The sequence below is a fragment of the Ptychodera flava genome, chromosome 15 (assembly GCF_041260155.1).
Source record: "Ptychodera flava strain L36383 chromosome 15, AS_Pfla_20210202, whole genome shotgun sequence".
Taxonomy (NCBI): Eukaryota; Metazoa; Hemichordata; class Enteropneusta; family Ptychoderidae; genus Ptychodera; species Ptychodera flava.
Window position 1 is genome coordinate 38,723,207 of NC_091942.1, and position 18,346 is coordinate 38,741,552.

General features: G+C 38.8%; 1 protein-coding gene across 1 annotated transcript in view; it reads right to left on the reverse strand.

Annotated features, from left to right (window-relative positions):
• LOC139152148 (eukaryotic translation initiation factor 3 subunit B-like) overlaps positions 1 to 18,346 on the reverse strand; it is a 40,594-nt gene that overhangs the window by 17,870 nt on the left and 4,378 nt on the right. Inside the window, exons 2-4 of the mRNA XM_070725250.1 lie at positions 6,405 to 6,600; positions 5,560 to 5,679; positions 3,815 to 3,872 (exon numbers count right to left, since the gene is read on the reverse strand). Coding sequence (XP_070581351.1) covers positions 3,815 to 3,872; positions 5,560 to 5,679; positions 6,405 to 6,600 — 374 coding nt within the window. The remainder of the gene's footprint in view (positions 1 to 3,814; positions 3,873 to 5,559; positions 5,680 to 6,404; positions 6,601 to 18,346) is intronic.

Below are 18,346 nucleotides of genomic sequence, written 5' to 3' on the forward strand. Positions count from 1 at the left end.
TTGAAACATGTCTGAGTTATTGCTCTGTACATGAAAATATCGTAATAAAATGGCTGCCTAGCGGCCATATTGGATCGTATCACATAAAAAATTGACGTACATATGTAAGACATAGGTCAATGTCCTTGTACCAACTTTGAATAAAATCCGTTGAGATTTGCCTGAGTTATGCCTCTGCATATGAAAATGTATGAAAAAATCGTAATAAAATGGCCACACAGCAGCCATATTGGATTGTATCACATAACAAATTGATGTGCATATCTATGACATTGGTCAATGTCCTTGTACCAACTTTGAATAAAATCGGTTGAAACATGTCTGAGTTATGGCGCTGTATATGAAAATATTGTAATAAAATGGCCGCCTGGCGGCCATATTGGATCGTATCACAAAACAAATCGACATGCATATCTATGACATTGGTCAATGTCCTTGTACCAACTTTGAATAAAATCGGTTGAAACATGTCTGAGTTATGGCTCTGTACATGAAAAAATCGTAATAAAATGGCCGCCTGGCGGCCATATTGGATCGTATCACAAAACAAAATGACGTGCATATCTATGACATTGGTCAATGTCCTTGTACCAACTTTGAATAAAATCGGTTGAAACATGTCTGAGTTATGGCTCTGTACATGAAAAAATCGTAATAAAATGGCCGCCTGGCGGCCATATTGGATCGTATCACAAAACAAATCGACGTGCATCTGTATGACATATGAAGTAATCCTTGTACCAAGTTTGAATGAAATCGCTTCTTGCATCTCTGAGATATCTGCGTGAACGGACGGACGCACGCACGGACGCACACACGCACGCACGCACGCACAGACATGACCAAACCTATAAGTCCCCCCGGACGGTGTCCGTGGGGACTAAAAAGTATTTGCATTTTTCAAACGATCAGAGACAACGGTATAGATAGCCTGAATCAAGGTGCCGCTACTTTCAAATCATGAATGACTGTTGTAAAAAAGTGTTCGTTTTATGTTGAAACAGGGATTACCCTGGCTCAAGAACGGCATGACATAAAATGGCACATGAAAAAAAACAGTGGGAGAATTTCAAAGTCTGTGGGAACCCGGCGGACCTAACTTTCCCTGATTTTCTGCATATTGGTTAATTTGCATAACAATACACTCAGTGAGACAGTTTTCGGACGACCTCAGTTTTCAGACATTTAATGACATGCTGTTCGTTATACGCCCTTCGCTCCGTTTTGATAGCGTTTTACAAGTCATGCTACAGCATATTAAGTCAGGTGACGCTGCCGTCCCGTTTTGGATTTTTTTGGGGGGTAAAAGCTATTTCGGGCTACAAACTTGGTGAAGTTAGCCACACCGTACAATACGAGGTGTAGAACGCAACACACAGGGACAGCCCGTGTCCGATATCTAGAAGCGCTATACACGTTGAAATATAGTTGCGTCGTCCATGGATTAAACGTAACTAATTATCACGAAATATTTCCACATAGTTTTCTAAACACATCGAAATTGAAAATCGGGGTTCGAAGTTTCAAAATATCAATATTTAGCCCCTTATCACATTAAAAATACGACGTCCGATTACTGCGATAGCAGTCCGATTACACGCGCTCAACATGGGGCAAAAATTTGGCAACTTTGACCCCCCCCCCCATGCCACTTCTGTCGGTGTTAACAGTTTGAGGATAAACACAATAAAGTTTCGAAATTCGAAGGGTATGGTAATAAGATTTCGTTGTGCTCGTCATTTATGAAACGGCTTTGGGCGAAATTCACTACCCTGTCCGAAAACTGTCATTCTGAGTGTAGTTGTAATCGGAGGCGGTCGAATCCATACTTTCCAGTGCGGGAGTAACGGAAGTACAGTAGTCCAGAATAGTGCATTTTCGTTTTTTCTTCGCACTACCACTCGTACTGGACACGAATATTCCTTCGAAAGCGCCATTTTGAGCTACGACAACACACTGTACATCAGCAATGAACACTTGCTGTATCGACTCCAATGATTTGTCAATGAACGCAAAACTTCCTGTTGGCAACCAATCACAAACGCTGTTGAAACGGGTAACTCTGCAACGGCTTTTTTCTAGCGTAATTATAGCGCTCTCTACGGCGACACAATGAGTGGTTCTGTACTGAAAACCGGCCAAATGTTACCGATGAATTTAGATCGCGTAAAGGTATCACGTACGCGCCATTTGAATTATCGGCGCGACTTTTTTGCCAATTGATTTTTCTAAATGCGATTTTTCTGATTTTGAGCGTAAATATCGCGTTATCGCGCCCCAAAGTGATCCCTGTGAAAGCATGAGTCCCTTCGGAAACCACACTCAAAAAGCATAGGAGATCATCTTTGACGCAAAGAGCATAGAAAATATGAATTCAGAGATGTATTTGGAGCCATGATGTTGGTTTTTGAAAGAATTATTGTGGCTTTTGGTGCGCGAAATCCGTCTCCAACTTGGCGATATATGTGTACAGTGGCTGGTTATTCCATTTCCCGACTTCCTGCATTGCCGTGCCCCTACGGTGTATGAAACCACAAACGACTGTGCTACAGCACAGTCTCTCCGGACCGTGGCTACAGCCTACCACTCAATGTCACAGTCTGCTAAAGTTTACACCTTCAATTTATTCTGTTTTGATATTTACATGCCCACAGAGTTGAAGCAAGTCAAACGTTTGGCTCCCAGTCATTAAAATCCAAGAACGAACGCGAACGTTGACTACATTGACAAGCAAGCCGTTGTTGTTTAATACAATCCGCGGCCACGGATAGCTGTGGGCGATTGCTGATGCATTCAGAAGAAACCTTTCCCGAGAGATATTCATAAAACGCCGCATAAGTATCAAAATGATCTGAGAAATTGCCATCGACTGTAGCCTTCTTAATCAGCCAACCCGTCTATCTGTTTCCATCTCGACCGAACTGAGTAACTTCAACTGCGTATGGCCAACATTATGTTGCGTTACTGCACATGCTCAATGACCCCTAACCTCCAACCACCCTGTGTACGTTGTATAGATGGGTTCCGTGCTGTATAGCTGTACCAGATTCGCACAATACACGAATGCGAACCAACGAACACAAACTTTCACTGAAAACCTTGCAAAAGCGTTGAAAACAAGTAATTCAGCATTAAGGATACAGATCATTGTAAACTTTTACCGATATGCTGTATTTGTTACCAGCTATTCATTCCTGTAAGCAGCACAACAATTACATGGTTTTCAGGTAATTACAGGCGGCGTGATCGCCTTACAGCCGGCCATATGGCCGGCTTTTAACGAAACCCCTGACTGTACTTCATTTTTATGGTGTTATAAACCTTGATACAAAGCAAAAAACTTCAGTTTTTCTCCTTCTTTCGATCGTACAGAGATACTGTGTGACAGGAAAACCGTGTCTAGTTCATTAGGGCAATGATTTTGTGAACGTACGTTCAACAGCTTTTCATATGCAAAATCAGCGTATGGTAATCAACCAGTGGTATTGTTTAAATAGCATTTTATTGAAAGGCATTCTATAGTACCATTGTTTTCATCAACTCTTCATGCAATTTTATGAACTGCTTTACCTCAAAAAGTGTCATAGACATTCATGTTGATTGTTCAAAGCATTGAACTGCAAGTGCCGGTCGGTCACTTGTCAATGCTGGTCGGAAATTCTGAGTGCTGGATGGGCCCGACCAGCGTGGGGAGAACCCTACTAGTGTACTATACTAGTGACACCATGCGACTAATTCAGATATTAGAAGCAAGTGCTTGTCATCTTGTCGATAATGTCAAGATATGATAAAGGCAGTATGAAACACTACATACATGATCTTTGTATGGCTGCTTCTTTGGAGGTTCCCAATCATCTGAAATATTCGCATATCTGAAATAACAACAAACACATTTTTGTTAACAATGGATGATAACATCATAGCAATACTTCCCTACTATTTTAGTACGTACCATATTGCGTTCTCCCTAGGATTTTTTGATAAAGTAGCGGCTAATTTGCATACAAGTTGCACAATTGGGTTTTCAAATATTTGCATAAAATTTGCATATAGTTTGCATTCACCAAAATTGACAAAACAGGTTACTTCTGGAGTGGAGCCCCTCCTCCACTGATTTTTTTTCAAAATTTAGTACATCCTAACTGAGTTGCATAAGCTTTTACCCTTGTTTATCTCAAATAAAGAAAGGTTAGGAGAGTATAATGTACCATTACAGTTGGTAAAACTGCTTCTCAGATCAAAGAAACTATTAAAAGATGTAAAGCAATGAGATGTTGATGTTCCCGTTACAACATTGCTAGTGTGCCACATTTTTTCAGAACATATATCAGGGTTCTCTACATCTGCGCACCCCCGGTACCCACTGATGTCACATCCGCCATTGTTTACAGTATTTTCATTCACACATGCAATGTTGGTTTTCATTCTCTTCATATGCATTTTTGTTTGTTTAATGAAAGCAATTAACCCTCCATCTGTGAAGAGGTTTTTACCGGTGACTATAACAATTTTCATTGCTAATTTGCTGCTTTCACAAAGTACTGGCCGTTTGATCTTGGAAAATTGAGTTGCTTTTACATGCAGCCAATGCATGCCTATGCTTTGGCAGGCAGTTCACTCTATGCTATGCTATGCTGTTGATCGGCAGCATACGTGACGTCTTCCTTTAAAGTTTACTGTTTATTCCAAGATGTAAGTCGAGCGGAAATATACCAACTTGTAACTTCTGTATCTAGGGATTGTGTAATCTGTATGATTTGAAACAGTGATATGAAATATTTCGTCAGAAATTGTTGCTGACTTTTGCTGTCTTTTGGCTATGGTTGTATAATCTTTTTTTTCTATCGGGATTTAAAAGCCGCCGGTACCATCAAGGATGGGACGTATGAAATCGTTCTGTTGTTATCACTGTTCATACAAATGAAAGAAGTAATAACTGCTGACGTTGTAAGACAAAGAAGCTACAAATAATCGGTGTTGCTTTCATCTGATCAATCATCGTACGGAAGTTGCCGGTGCCACTGTGAACATTTTGCTGCTGAACCTGATCGAAAGCACCACGGGCTTGAACAATAGCGTCGCGGGGCGCGACGCTGTTTTGGACTGCGGAGAACCCTGCAGTTCAACTACTGTGTCCGTAAGACCTTTCCAGCCAGTATCTCACAATGGGCACTCTCAGGAGATGTTATCAATCTTGGGAATGTTGGTCACATGCACAGCAGAAAACACTGATGTTTTTACTTTGGAAGCATGTTTACAAAATAGCTTTTCTAGGCAGCCAAATCATGTCAAAATGGACATGTTTGTGTGCCAGGAGTGATGAGAGACTTATCTATAAAGAGAACTCAATGTAGTATGGTCTATGTGCTTTAGTTCTGCATAAAAATATTGACAATTCTAACCAATATTGCAACTTTAAACGTACTTATATGACAGGGACTTTATCTGAATTTCAGAACAATAACTAATTTGCATATGCTAACTAATTTGCATTAGCTACTGGATTGAAATACGTAAAAAAACTATGAATATCTTGAATAATCAAGAAAAATCACTTACTTATCAAAGTCTGTAAATAAGTTCACAGCGAAGGAATGCTGTTTGTCTAGCTTGTAGCCATTCAGATGACTAACAGCATCAACAGCATTAGCTGGTGAAGTATATTCCAAAAAAATGTACCTGTCAAATGAGATGATACAATACACAGAGACCATTCAATGCCTTGTTTCTATGTTTCAGTGTTACACTTCATACATCATTTAAATAGACAAAATAAACAACATAAAACATGATGAAAATAATGGACAAGAAAATAAATTAGCCCTTCACAGTTGCTTCTGGATGAAAAACTTAACACAGAGCTATCGTTTGTTAACCACAGAGAGACATACATTTGAGAGTTAAAACTATACTTCTCTTTTCAAAACGGATAATTGGCAACAGTTCAAAAGGGGTTACAAATCTAAAACCTTGATTTGTCTTGCTATTCATTAAAGCACTCATAATGAATTCACCATCATTAAGAGTCATAAAGGATAGAAATGTGTTGCTCTGTCATTTACAAAAAAGTACACTTTATTGTAAAGAGTCATAAACACACAGATTTGAGTTCATTGCAAGATGATTTAACTCCCATGCATCTAGACCAACCCATCCCATGGAGAGCAAAAGGAATGTACCAAAGTCTGGAAATGAAGGGTCAAGAAAGAAATGGACGCTTTGAAACAAACAATGGTTTGTCCATGGAAAAACTGGACTGTTGCTTGTACACCATTGTTTTGATTCAAACTATCCTCTCCACTTTCATAAATTTGGTATCTCTCAAAATGTATTTTGTACGTTAAGATCACTCCCTAGAGCATTTTTACAGCCTGCAGAACACTGATAAAATGGATACGTCCTACCCTTTAGTTTTGTCATCATCGTCCTTTGGATAATGCTCAGTAATTATTCTGCCATACTTGGAAAAGATCTTCCTGATAACATTCTGCAGCTTTTCAAGACGTTCCGAGCCAACTTTCGGGACATTATCCACAACTATTACTGAGTCGATGCCATCAGCTTCCTTGGGTTTCTTCATCAAAAGATCACTCAATAATTCTGCAAATATCAAATTGTTGCAATCAATTTTCAATCTTGCAGCTGGTGAGATGACAATTTTTACATAACACATTGATATCACTGTCACGATGGCCAAAGAAAATACCTAAATTCAAATTCATACGCATGAAATTTTGTATTTAACCGGAACTCTTCAATTATATTGACAATATAACGCATAATAATTTCTGTTATTACAAAAAGTTGTGAACACGGTATTAACTCTAGACACTGCGCAATAAACATATCTGTCAAAGAAGGATTTTACAAAAAATCTCATTGACTGTCGGTCATGGCCTGGAGATAATTTTCTTTCCTAGCTTCCTAACACAGTCCCTCCACGCCTGGGACTGTTTCACCATGAAGGTAAATAAACAGCGGTGTTCGAAAATATGAAGAAAGCATACGTCCATTCATTCCCAGTACAAGAAATTTGAATTGATAGATTCGATGATTGAATTACCGCTGCACTGGAGTCTGGAGACTGGATAGCTGCAGTACAGTAGCTCGAGGTTTTGCCTAAGATTTTGGGTCGGACGGCAAAATACCCAGGCAAAACCTCGAGCTACTGTACTGCAGCTAGAGACTGGAATGAAAGGGGTCGGTCAACGTAACAAATTACATGTAACAATTAAAGCTGCAAGCAGCGTTGGCGGGGCCCAAGCGATTAACATGGTTTCCAGTTCTTGCAGTGATTTTATTATGTGCAAAATTTCAGCTTGAAAACAGTCAAGTCCTTGTAAAGAAGAATTTGAGCACGGTGAGCTACCAAATATGTCTTTCAAAAGTACAAGACATATATGAATTAGATGCTACTCAAAATTGACAATACTGGAAGGCTGAAATATTGCATCAAATTAATGTATTCATCTCTGAAATTTTGAGTGTAATAATTGCATATTTTGTTGTAATTCCATTCAGTCATATATTTTTTCATTTCATCTTTAGTGTTCAAAGTTTTACTTTTGTATAATTTTATGACAAGAATGTGAAAATTTAGAAAATCAAGCATGGTGACTCCATCTTATATTTGATTATTCTCATATGCAAGAATTCAAAAATTTTTCCATGTGTTCCTTGTATTGCTTTCTGGCCTGATCTTGTTTAGGTATGTTTCATTGTCATGAGCGTCATTTGACACACACTATTCTTCAACTACCATGTACATCAGAGTCAGAGCTCTCTCTGTCACTGCTCATGTATGCAGTAACAGTGGCACTATTGTACCAGTAACAGGGCAGTATCTGATAGTGACAGTTGCCCATAGGCAGTAGCGGTATTATCTTTGATAAGTTTGACAATATTTATGTTCAGTTTATACAACTGCGTTCGTGTTCTACTCTCTACAGTATGTTGAACTGTCCAGTATTCAGCTTGCTAGCACAGCCAGTGTATGTGTACCATGCATCAATGCTGACAACTGACTGTCAGTCTGGACTCAAATTACAGTTATGCTCAACGGAAAGTAGACGATGAGATTAAATGATACCTTACTCAATTACTAATTTACATCAGACACTTTATTTCTAAAACTACACTAGTACCTCACAATATTGCTTGCGAGCGGCAAGTTCTCAAAGACAAGAATAACAAATACCAGACCTAAATGATTCCTTAACATAACAGTCACTTGCCTGCTTCTCTGCCGACATGAGTGCCTTATCTCTTTCCACTGGTTTATTGCCGTAATCTTATACCACGATACTAATTACACAGCGACAAAAAGACAACTGTAGTTCTTGCTGAAATGAACGTCATCGCCGGGGTAGACCGGCCGACATTGTTGAGACACTGCTCAGTAAATGTCAAGTAGATTGGATTTTTCAATCTTTAAAATCATGACTTCTGCTTTTGCCAATTTTCATTTTCTTGACACTAAAATGCCTTAAAACAGATTACCCTAATTCTTTGTATGAAAATGCCTCGACCTAACCCCCCTAATTCTTTGTAAAACAGGTCCACACTTACGATTGATAACAATGGGTATTTTGCCAAACCATGGTGGTGAAAATGTTACAATCAACTGCCACTCTGTAATTTGTGCTAGAGTGAAGATAAGTGTGGACAAAAACATTTGGATAAAACTGACTTAATTTGGCAATGTTGTCACGCATGGGGGTCTCTAGCTATGTACCATATCGCCAACTTTACAATTTCCTATGCTACTTTTGATTAATGTGAAATACTGTCTATGTGTCCACTGTTCTGTGTATCTCTTCTAGCAGTCAAACAGTGGTGCAACTATTCTCATGCATACTCTTCCAAGTACATTTGATTGGGATGTTTAACGTTTTGTGTTTATTATATCCAATAAAATGAGACTTTGTCTATCTGTTATTCAATGGCTCAAAATTGATGAGGGTCAATTACAGATTTGTATAATCCTCTACAAGATTTACTCGCCAAACCAGAGAAACCATATAATTATTGTCTGTCTCAAGATATCTTTGCAAGAGCTTTTCAGACAAAACGTTTGATTCATGAATGATGAAGATGTTTCATTATTTGCCTTTTATATATCTCTTTGAGAGGCACAAATGTTACTTCATGCTTCAGCCAACTTACAGTTGTCTTTTTGTCGCTGTGTAATTAGTATCGTGGTATAAGATTACGGCAATAAACCAGTGGAAAGAGATAAGGCACTCATGTCAGCAGAGAAGCAGGCAAGCGACTGTTATGTAAGGAATCATTTAGGTCTGGTATTTGTTATTCTTGTCTTTGAGAACTTGCCGCTCGCAAGCAATATTGTGAGGTACTAGTGTAGTTTTAGAAATAAAGTGTCTGATGTAAATTAGTAATTGAGTAAGGTATCATTTAATCTCATCGTCTACTTTCCGTTGAGCATAACTGTAAACTATCACCTAATACATATTTATATATACTGGCTTTGTCGAGAAACTGAACATTGTGTGTTTGAGCATGCTGTAGGGAGACAGCAAGAAACTGTAGTTGATATATTGGATAGAAATATTGCAAAAATCATCACCGGTTGGAGCTTGCGCCCTGTTACTGGGCTCAAGTCTGATTTTATACGACAAATCACAAAATGATTAGATTTTTTTCGAGATAAAAGTCATGGAATGTGACAAAATGGTTGTAGATTCTGTTAAATTATTACTAACATTACAACATTTGAATGACATAAAAATGATATTCATTGTTCATTTAATTACCTACAAAAACTTGGAATCGGAAAATGTAAAACATCAAAGGAAACCAAAACATTTTCAAGTGCCCCAGTTCCCTCTCTACTACCCTCAAAGTTTTCGAATCACCGTTCCTGAATTTCTCCAGCCCCCCCCCCCTAACCGTTTTTTTGTGAACGCAGCCTTGGTAACAAACCTGCAATCGCTATCAGTGCTGTACTGTACATGTCGCGCTTTAACGGCACGAAACCTGCTTCATCACACCAGTTTTTCAAACGAACTAGATATCCATTTTCATACCAGTTCAAAAGTAAAATACTCATAGACTTGAGATATTTGTGCATGTTAGACTTTCGATACATTCGCTTTACGCTTGAATTTAGCATGGAGCTTTGGTAGCTCCATGAATTTTAGCAAGCGATGCTCGGACAGCGCGCACAACGTATCGATGACTCTTGGGTCAGGGGCCCGGGTCATCACAAAAAAAACATCAGTGCGTATTCACGGCCAGCTTGAATCATGCCACGGATCGCGGAAATTTTGGATCATAAATCCGAATGTTCATGTCTATTACTTGAACAGAACCCTAAAATATGAAATACATAATGTTTTGATATTGAGAACCATCTTTTTGTTTCACTGACGATCAAGTTTAATGCTCAAATATCGCGACAAGAATTGCGCATTTGCACGATATGAATGCGGAAGTACGTTGACTCGGCAGACGAGCGAGCGCCTTCTCTGAAAATCTGTTTCCGATATCACGTCACAATACACTGAAAAATCTCGCGAATTCATCTCTACGGAAGCCAATCAACACAAGTTCCTAACATCAGTAAAGATATTGTCTTATTGCCAGCAATACACCACCAACATTTTCGCCGTTCAGGAGTGCCTTACTCGCTCTACTTGGTAAAATAAGTCGTATGCTTTTGCCGTTACCTAACTTTCCAAATTCACGGTAGACTTTCCGCAATAGTAGTTGGAGATTTTGTTCAATATATCGCGCGTGGTGGAAACCGCAATTATCCATAATCACACAGTCACCTACAGCCAAACACCCTTTTATTAAAAGTGTAAACTAAATGGTATTACGTCAGGATTTTATTCGCCAAGTTTGGTCAAAATGAAACCATTCAAAGCGACAGGAAGAAAGTTAGAAAATTATGTAGTGATATAATGTCATTAAAGCTCCATGCTAAATTCAAGCGTAAAGCGAATGTATCGAAAGTCTAACATGCACAAATATCTCAAGTCTATGAGTATTTTACTTTTGAACTGGTATGAAAATGGAGCTGCCTTCTAGCTGCATCGTAAACTGTGATTTGTGAATGTGGGGTGAAGGCGATGTGAGACACATGAGTGTGGTGAACGCGATAGCAGGCGGGATGAGCGCTACACAAAGGAGTTTATCCCGGAATCCCGAGGACACCGCGACATTGCACTTTTTATATGATATCCAATATTTACGGCTACTAGATTATACAATATCGAAGTTAGATTTGCTCGCTAGATCTATAGGGTGGTGAAATATCCGATATATGTCGGATATTTTCCCGTAATTTGACAGAATTCAGTATCGCCTAGTATCAAGGTTAGAGTCAGTCTCTGGAATCATGGATGTAAAAAATAGCATGCTGGAATTAAGTCGGGTTTTACCAGAACAGTAAGGCGGTGAAATTTCCGATATATATCGGATATTTACCCGCGATTTGACAAAATCTAGTATCGTTTAGTATCGAAATTACAGTCAGTCCATGAAGTCGGTTTTATGAAAACATGTACATGTAAGGTGGTGAAATGTCCGATATATATCGACTCCCCGACTGAAGCTAACTCACTACTGCACAGACTCAGATAACGCATTCAATTGCTAGGAAACCTGGCCTGCGCTGCCTAATTCCAAATAGGTTCGTATGGATATAGGAGAGACACCAAAGAAACTACGATTTTAAAAATTATTTTAATTTTTAACATTTCACCGACTTCAATCAACTCTAGGCGCATCGTACCGTGCATTTGTAATGCATTTGCATTGTTTGGATGTCTCGAAACTACCGAAAGCGTACAATGACCGGACTATAAAAACGGGGGGATCTTGAAACTTTTTCGCGCATGCTCATTTAAGCTTTTGTCAAATTCCAACGCTATCAACTCACTATGTTGGTTGCATGCCAAAGAAGTCTGCCGTCAGTCATCAGCCGACGTACGACAAAGCGACAAATTATTTTGTTTAAAGAGTAGACAATTAAATGACAAAACATGTCGATAATATGGCTGATATAAGGATTATTTTGATTCATTAGTAACAGTGATGGAACCGGCATAATTTACGATGGTGGACATGGTTTTCTCTCGCCTGCGCGATTGCGCAAATCGCGCATTTCCGAGCCATTGTCTGCCCTGGTAAAGTTACTGACAGCGCGGAAGTCGCGCACAAAACAAAGCAGGCAAAGACGCCGAAGGAAGTGGATGTTACTGAGTGTTTCCACTATAATAAGTTGTGCAAACAAACATAAGATGCCAGGTGCACCTATTTAGACTTAGAACTATGGCAAGAGCGTCCAACTTCTTCGATATTGGATATAAACCCGCGATTCGACAGAATCTAGTATCGTTCGGTATCGTAGTTAGAGTCAGTCCTTGGAAGTCGGGTTTGACCAGAAGTGCAAGGTCACGATATATATCGGATATTTAACCGGGATTTGACAGAATCTAGTATCGTCTAGTATCGATATTTGAGTCCCCAAATTGCCAATAAATATCTAGTAAATATCGGCGACTTCACAGACCGTGCGTGCCGAGGCACAGGGCAAGTCATTCTAGTGTTGTGTACTATCGATATCAGAGTCCCCAAATTGCCGATAAACATCCAATTAAATATCGACGATTTCACTGATCTGGCGTACCGAAGCACAGGGCAAGTCATTCTACTATTGTCCAGTATCGATATCAGAGTCCCCGAATCCCTGATAAATATCAGGTAAATTTCGGCGATCTCTTAGACCTGCACAAAGCAATTACAGTGAAATTCGATCAAGCTGCAGAACTTCATTTAACAAGGTGCTGTTTCAATAGATATGTATCAGCGATTTTTACGACATTAACGGCTGGACTTGATGTGGTCTTGTTTACATTTTTAATCAGCTACATGCTCTCAGTTACACAACACACCAGGGCCACTCCATGCATGTCAGATAGAGAAACATAAACAAATCACCACACCTTGCAATGTCATGTATCTGTCTTTTTTATCATGATGAAGAAGTGAGCGTGCATTCAGACACCTACATATAAAAATACCCGAATAGCTTCATTTATGGTCCTTGACACTCACATATCAGCTGTGCATAGACCCCAGTAATTGTGCCATTCAGTCGATCACACCGGTCGGCCACCCCTTAAAGCTAGTGGCAACGTCACCTGGCGTACAAAAGCTGGTCGCCAAAGTTGCCTTACACAAGGGGCTGAGATTAGGGTTCGTGTGACTGCTAGCTGAATTTGACAGCGGGCATTGCAATCTGTCGTGCCGTCTTTGACTTTCAAGTGTACAATAAAACATACATCACTGATCGATCTTCTGACTGACGAGGTTTTAAACTGCAGCCTTATGAACATTGGGGCGACTTAACCGATCCAAATGCCTTTCGCAAACTTGAAAGTGCTCGCACTATGAAAGATATGAGTAAAATTTCAGTTGAATGTGTGTATTGGTTCTGGAGAAGAAGATTTTTAAGATTAAATTGTGATTTAAACAAAATCCAATATGGCGGCCAAATTACGTGACTGATCAAAATGCCTTTCGCAAACTTAAAGGACTACCACTAGGGAAAATAATTGTAGAATTTTAGTTCAATCAGTGTATTTGTTCTGGAGGAGAAGATTTTTAAAGATGAAATTACGATTTTCACAAAATCCAATATGGCGGCGAAACCATGAGACCGATCCAAATGCCTTTCGCACACTTGAAAGAGATCACACTATCGATGATAGATGTAGAAGCTTTTTGCAAACTTGAAAGCTATCAATGTAAGGGTGACATGAGTAAAATTTCATATTAATCAGTGTTTTGGTTCTGGAGAAGAAGATTTTTAAAGATTAAATTACGATTTTTTGCAAAATCAATATGGCGGCCAAACCACATGACCAATCCAAACGCCTTTTGTAAACTTGAAAGAGATCACACTTTAGATGATAGATGTAAAATTTTAGTTCAATCGGTGTGTTAGTTCTGGAGAAGAAGATTTTAAAGATTAAATTACGATTTTTTGCGCAATCCAATATGGCGGCCAAACCACGTGACCAATCGAAACGCTTTTCGCAAACTTGAAAAAGATCACACTGTAGATGGCATTTATTAAATTTTAGTTCAATTGGTGAATCTGTTCTGGAGAATAAGATTTTTAAAGATTACATTGTGATTTCACAAAATCCAATATGGCGGCCAAACCACGTGACCAATCAAAATGTCTTTTGCAAACTTTAAAGAGATCACTCTGAGGATGACATGAGTAAAATTTGAGCTTAATCGATGTTTCTGTTCTGGAGAAGAAGATTTTTAAAGATTAAAAGACTATTTTAGAAAATCCAATATTGCGGCCAAGGTCACGTGACCGCATGCGATTTTATTTGCAAATTCTAAAGACCTTAGGTCATGCTTACTATACAAAAAATTTCAAATCGACTAGACCCCTAGGTCTTCTGGAGAAGCCATTTTTAGGTTTTTGGAAAATCCAATATGGCCGCCAGGTCACGTGACCGATCAAAATTTCAAGGGTCAGGTGCACGAGTACTAATTGATACCTACTAGCCCTGCAAATTTGAGAAGTTTTCATTCAGCCGTTTAAGAGATCTAGGTCGACAAAGAATCGGCAGAAGAAGAAGAAAAAGAGGATTAAAGCTGCAAGCAGCGTTGGCGGGGCCCAAGCGATTAACCTGGTTTCCAAATCTTCCACTGATTATATTATGTGCAAAATTTTAGCTTGAAAACAGTCAAGTTCTTGTAAAGAAGAATTTTGAACATCATCTCACATTTATCTGTTCCATGCAAAATACAATATGGCGGCAAAAACATGTGAGCGATCTAATTGCCTTTCACAAACCTGAAAGAGCTCTCACTAAGAAAGTGGAATTTCACTTCATCAGTGTTTTGGTTCAGGAGAAGAAGATTTGTAGGTAAATTGCGATTTTCAAGAAATCAAATATGGCGTCTTAAACTGAGCACGGTGACCTACCAAAATTTGTTTCAAAAGTACAAGACATATATGATTTAGATACTACTCAAAATTTACAATACGGGAAGGTTAAAATATTCCATCAAATAAATGTAATAATCTCTGAAATTTTGGCGTAATAATTGCAAATTTGGTTAAAAAATAAATAATTAGTCATATATTTTTTCATTTCATCTTTACTGTTTAAAGTTTTACTTTTGTATAATGTTTTGACAAAACTGTGAAAATTTAGAAAATCAAGCACGGTGACCCCCTCTTTTTTCTTTAATATTTGATTATTCTCATATGCTAGAATGCAAAAATTTTCATGTGTTCTTCCTTGTGTTGCTTTCTGGCCTGATCTTGTTTAGGTAATGTTTTACTGTCATGAGACACAAACTCTTCTTCAATCTCTGTCACTGCTCACGTATATACTACAGTAGCAGGGCGGTATCTGATAGTGACAGTTGCCCATAGGAAGAAGTTGTATTAACTTTGATAATTTTGACACTATTTTTGTTCAGCTTATCATACAACTGCGTTCTTGTTCTACTCTCTACAGCATGTTGAACTGTCCAGTATTCAGCTTGCTAGCACAGCCTGTGTATGTGTACCACGTATCAGTGTTGACAACTGACTGTCAGTCTGGACTCTAATCAAACTATCACCTAAATACATATTTATATATACAGGTTTTGTCGACAAACTGAACATTGTGTGTTTGAGCATGCTGTAGGGAGACAGCAGGAAACTGTAGTTGATATATTAGATAGATTGCAAAAATCATCAACGGTTGCAGCTTCTGCCCTGTTACTAGGCTCAAGTTAGATTTTTTTACGACAATCACACATGTTTAGATTTTTTCGAGATATAAGTCATGGAATGTGACAAAATGGTTCTAGATTCTGTTAAATTATTACTAACATAACAACATTTGAATGACATAAAAATGGTATTCACTTCATTAGATTACCTACAAAAAAACTTGGAATCGGAAAATGTAAAACATAAAAGGGAACCAATAAATTTTCAAGTCCCCCTGCAGGTAGAGCAAAATTTTCAAGTCCCCCTCTACTACCCCCAAAATTTTCGATTTCCCCTTCCTGAATGAATACCTCCAGCCCCCCCCTCCCCCCCATTTTTTTGTGAACGCAGCCTTTGTAAAAACCTGCAATCGCTATCACTGCTGTACTGTACATATCGCACTATAACGGCACGAAACCTGTTTCAGCATACCAGTTTTTCAAACGAATTATACGTAGATATCCATTTTCATAGCAGTTCAAAAGTAAAATACTCAAAGACTTGACAAATTTGTGCATGTTAGACTTTCGATACATATGCTTTACGCTTGAATTTAGCATGGAGCTTTGGTAGCTCCATGAATTTAGCAAGAGATGCTTGGACAGCGCACAGCGTATCGATGACACTTGGGTCAGGGGTCATCACCAAAAAAGTCAGTGCGTATCCACGGCCAGGTTGAATCATGCCACGGATCGCGGAAATCACGGATCATAAATCCAAATGTTCATGTCTATTACTTAAACAGAACCCTAAAATATAAAACACATAATGTTTTGATATGGAGAAACATCTTTTTGTTTCACTGACGATCAAGTTAAATGCTCAAATATCCCGACAAGACTTGCGGATTTGCACAATATGTATGCGGAAGTACGTCGACTGTACTCGGCGGACGAGCGGGGCGCCTTTTCTGAAAATCTGTTTCCGATATAACGTCACAATAGCTGAAAAATCTTGCGAATTCATCTTCAAGGAAGCCAATTCACACAAGTTTCTAACATCAGTAAGGATATTTGCTTATTGGCAGCTATACACCATCAACATTTTCGCCGTTCAGGAGTGCCTTACTCGCTCTACCTTGTTAAAAAAGCCGTATGCTTTGGCCGTTTAAATTTACCCATGGAGATCGCCATTGTGAATCTCGCCGCAGAGACTCAAGTTAACCACAGACCGTTGCCGGGAACAAACACACCTGAACGCAGGGCTACTTTTGCACTCATAAACTTCACAAATTAAGGAAGTACATGTTTACTGAGTGTTCCCACTGTAATAAGTTGTGCAAACAATTCTTCTGAACAGCTACACTATCAACTGAAATGGTCACACCTATTTAGACCTAGAACTATGGCAAGAGCGTCCAGCTTTGAAAAGCAATTTTACCGACAGGCTGTGAGTAACAGCAGCCATTTTAAACCTAGTTTCCTTCCCAACTGACAACAATCAATAAACTATTTGTAGTTGGTAATTGCGGCCGCCTGCTAGCCGCATCGTAGACTGTGACATGTGATTTGTGAATATTTTAGTGGGGTGAAGGCGATGTGAGACACCTGAGTGTGGTGAACGCGATAGGCGGGGTGAGTGCTATATAATATCCCGGAATCCCGAGGACACCGCGACATTGCACTTTGATATGATATCCGATATTTACGGCTATTAGACTATACAATACCGAAGTTAGATTGGCTTGACTAGATCTATAAGATGGTGAAATCTCCAATCTATATCGGATATTCACCCTCGATTTGACAGAATCTAGTATCGCCTGGTATCGAAGTTACAGTCGGTCCTTCGCAGTCGGGTTTGTAAGGTAAGGTGATGAAATGTCCGATATATATTTATATATATATTTATATATATATATATATATATATATATATATATATATATATATATATATATATATATATATATATATATATATATATATATATATATATATGATATTTACCCGCGATTTGACAGAATCTAGTATCGCTTAGTATCGAAGTTAGAGTCAGTCCTTGGAAGTCGGATTTGTGAAAACCTGTAAGGTGGTGAAATCTCCGATATATATGTCGGATATTTAACCCGCAATTTGACAGAATCTGGTATCGTCTAGTATCGAAGCTAGAGTCAGTCCTGGAAGTCGGGTTTGACAAGAAGTGAAAGGTGGTGAAATGTCCGATATACATATCGGATATTTACCTGCGTTATGACAGAATCTGGTATCGTTAAGTATCGAAGCTAGAGTCAGTCCTTGGAAGTCGGGTTTGACAAGAAGTGTAAGGTGGTGAAATCTCCGATATATATCGAACATTTACTGGCGATTTGAGAAAATCTAGTATCGTCTAGTAACGAAGCTAGAGTCAGTCCTTGGAAGTCGGTTTTGACCAGAACTGCATGTAAGGTGGTGTATTCTTCGATATATATCGGACATTTACCCGCGATTTGAGAAAATCTAGTATCGTCTATTATAGAAGCTAGAGTCAGTCCTTTGAAGTCAGGTTTGGCAAAATCTGTAATGTGGTGAAATCTCCGATATATACCGGATATTTACCCGCGATTTAACAGAAAGTATATAGTCTAGTGTCGAAGCTAGAGTCA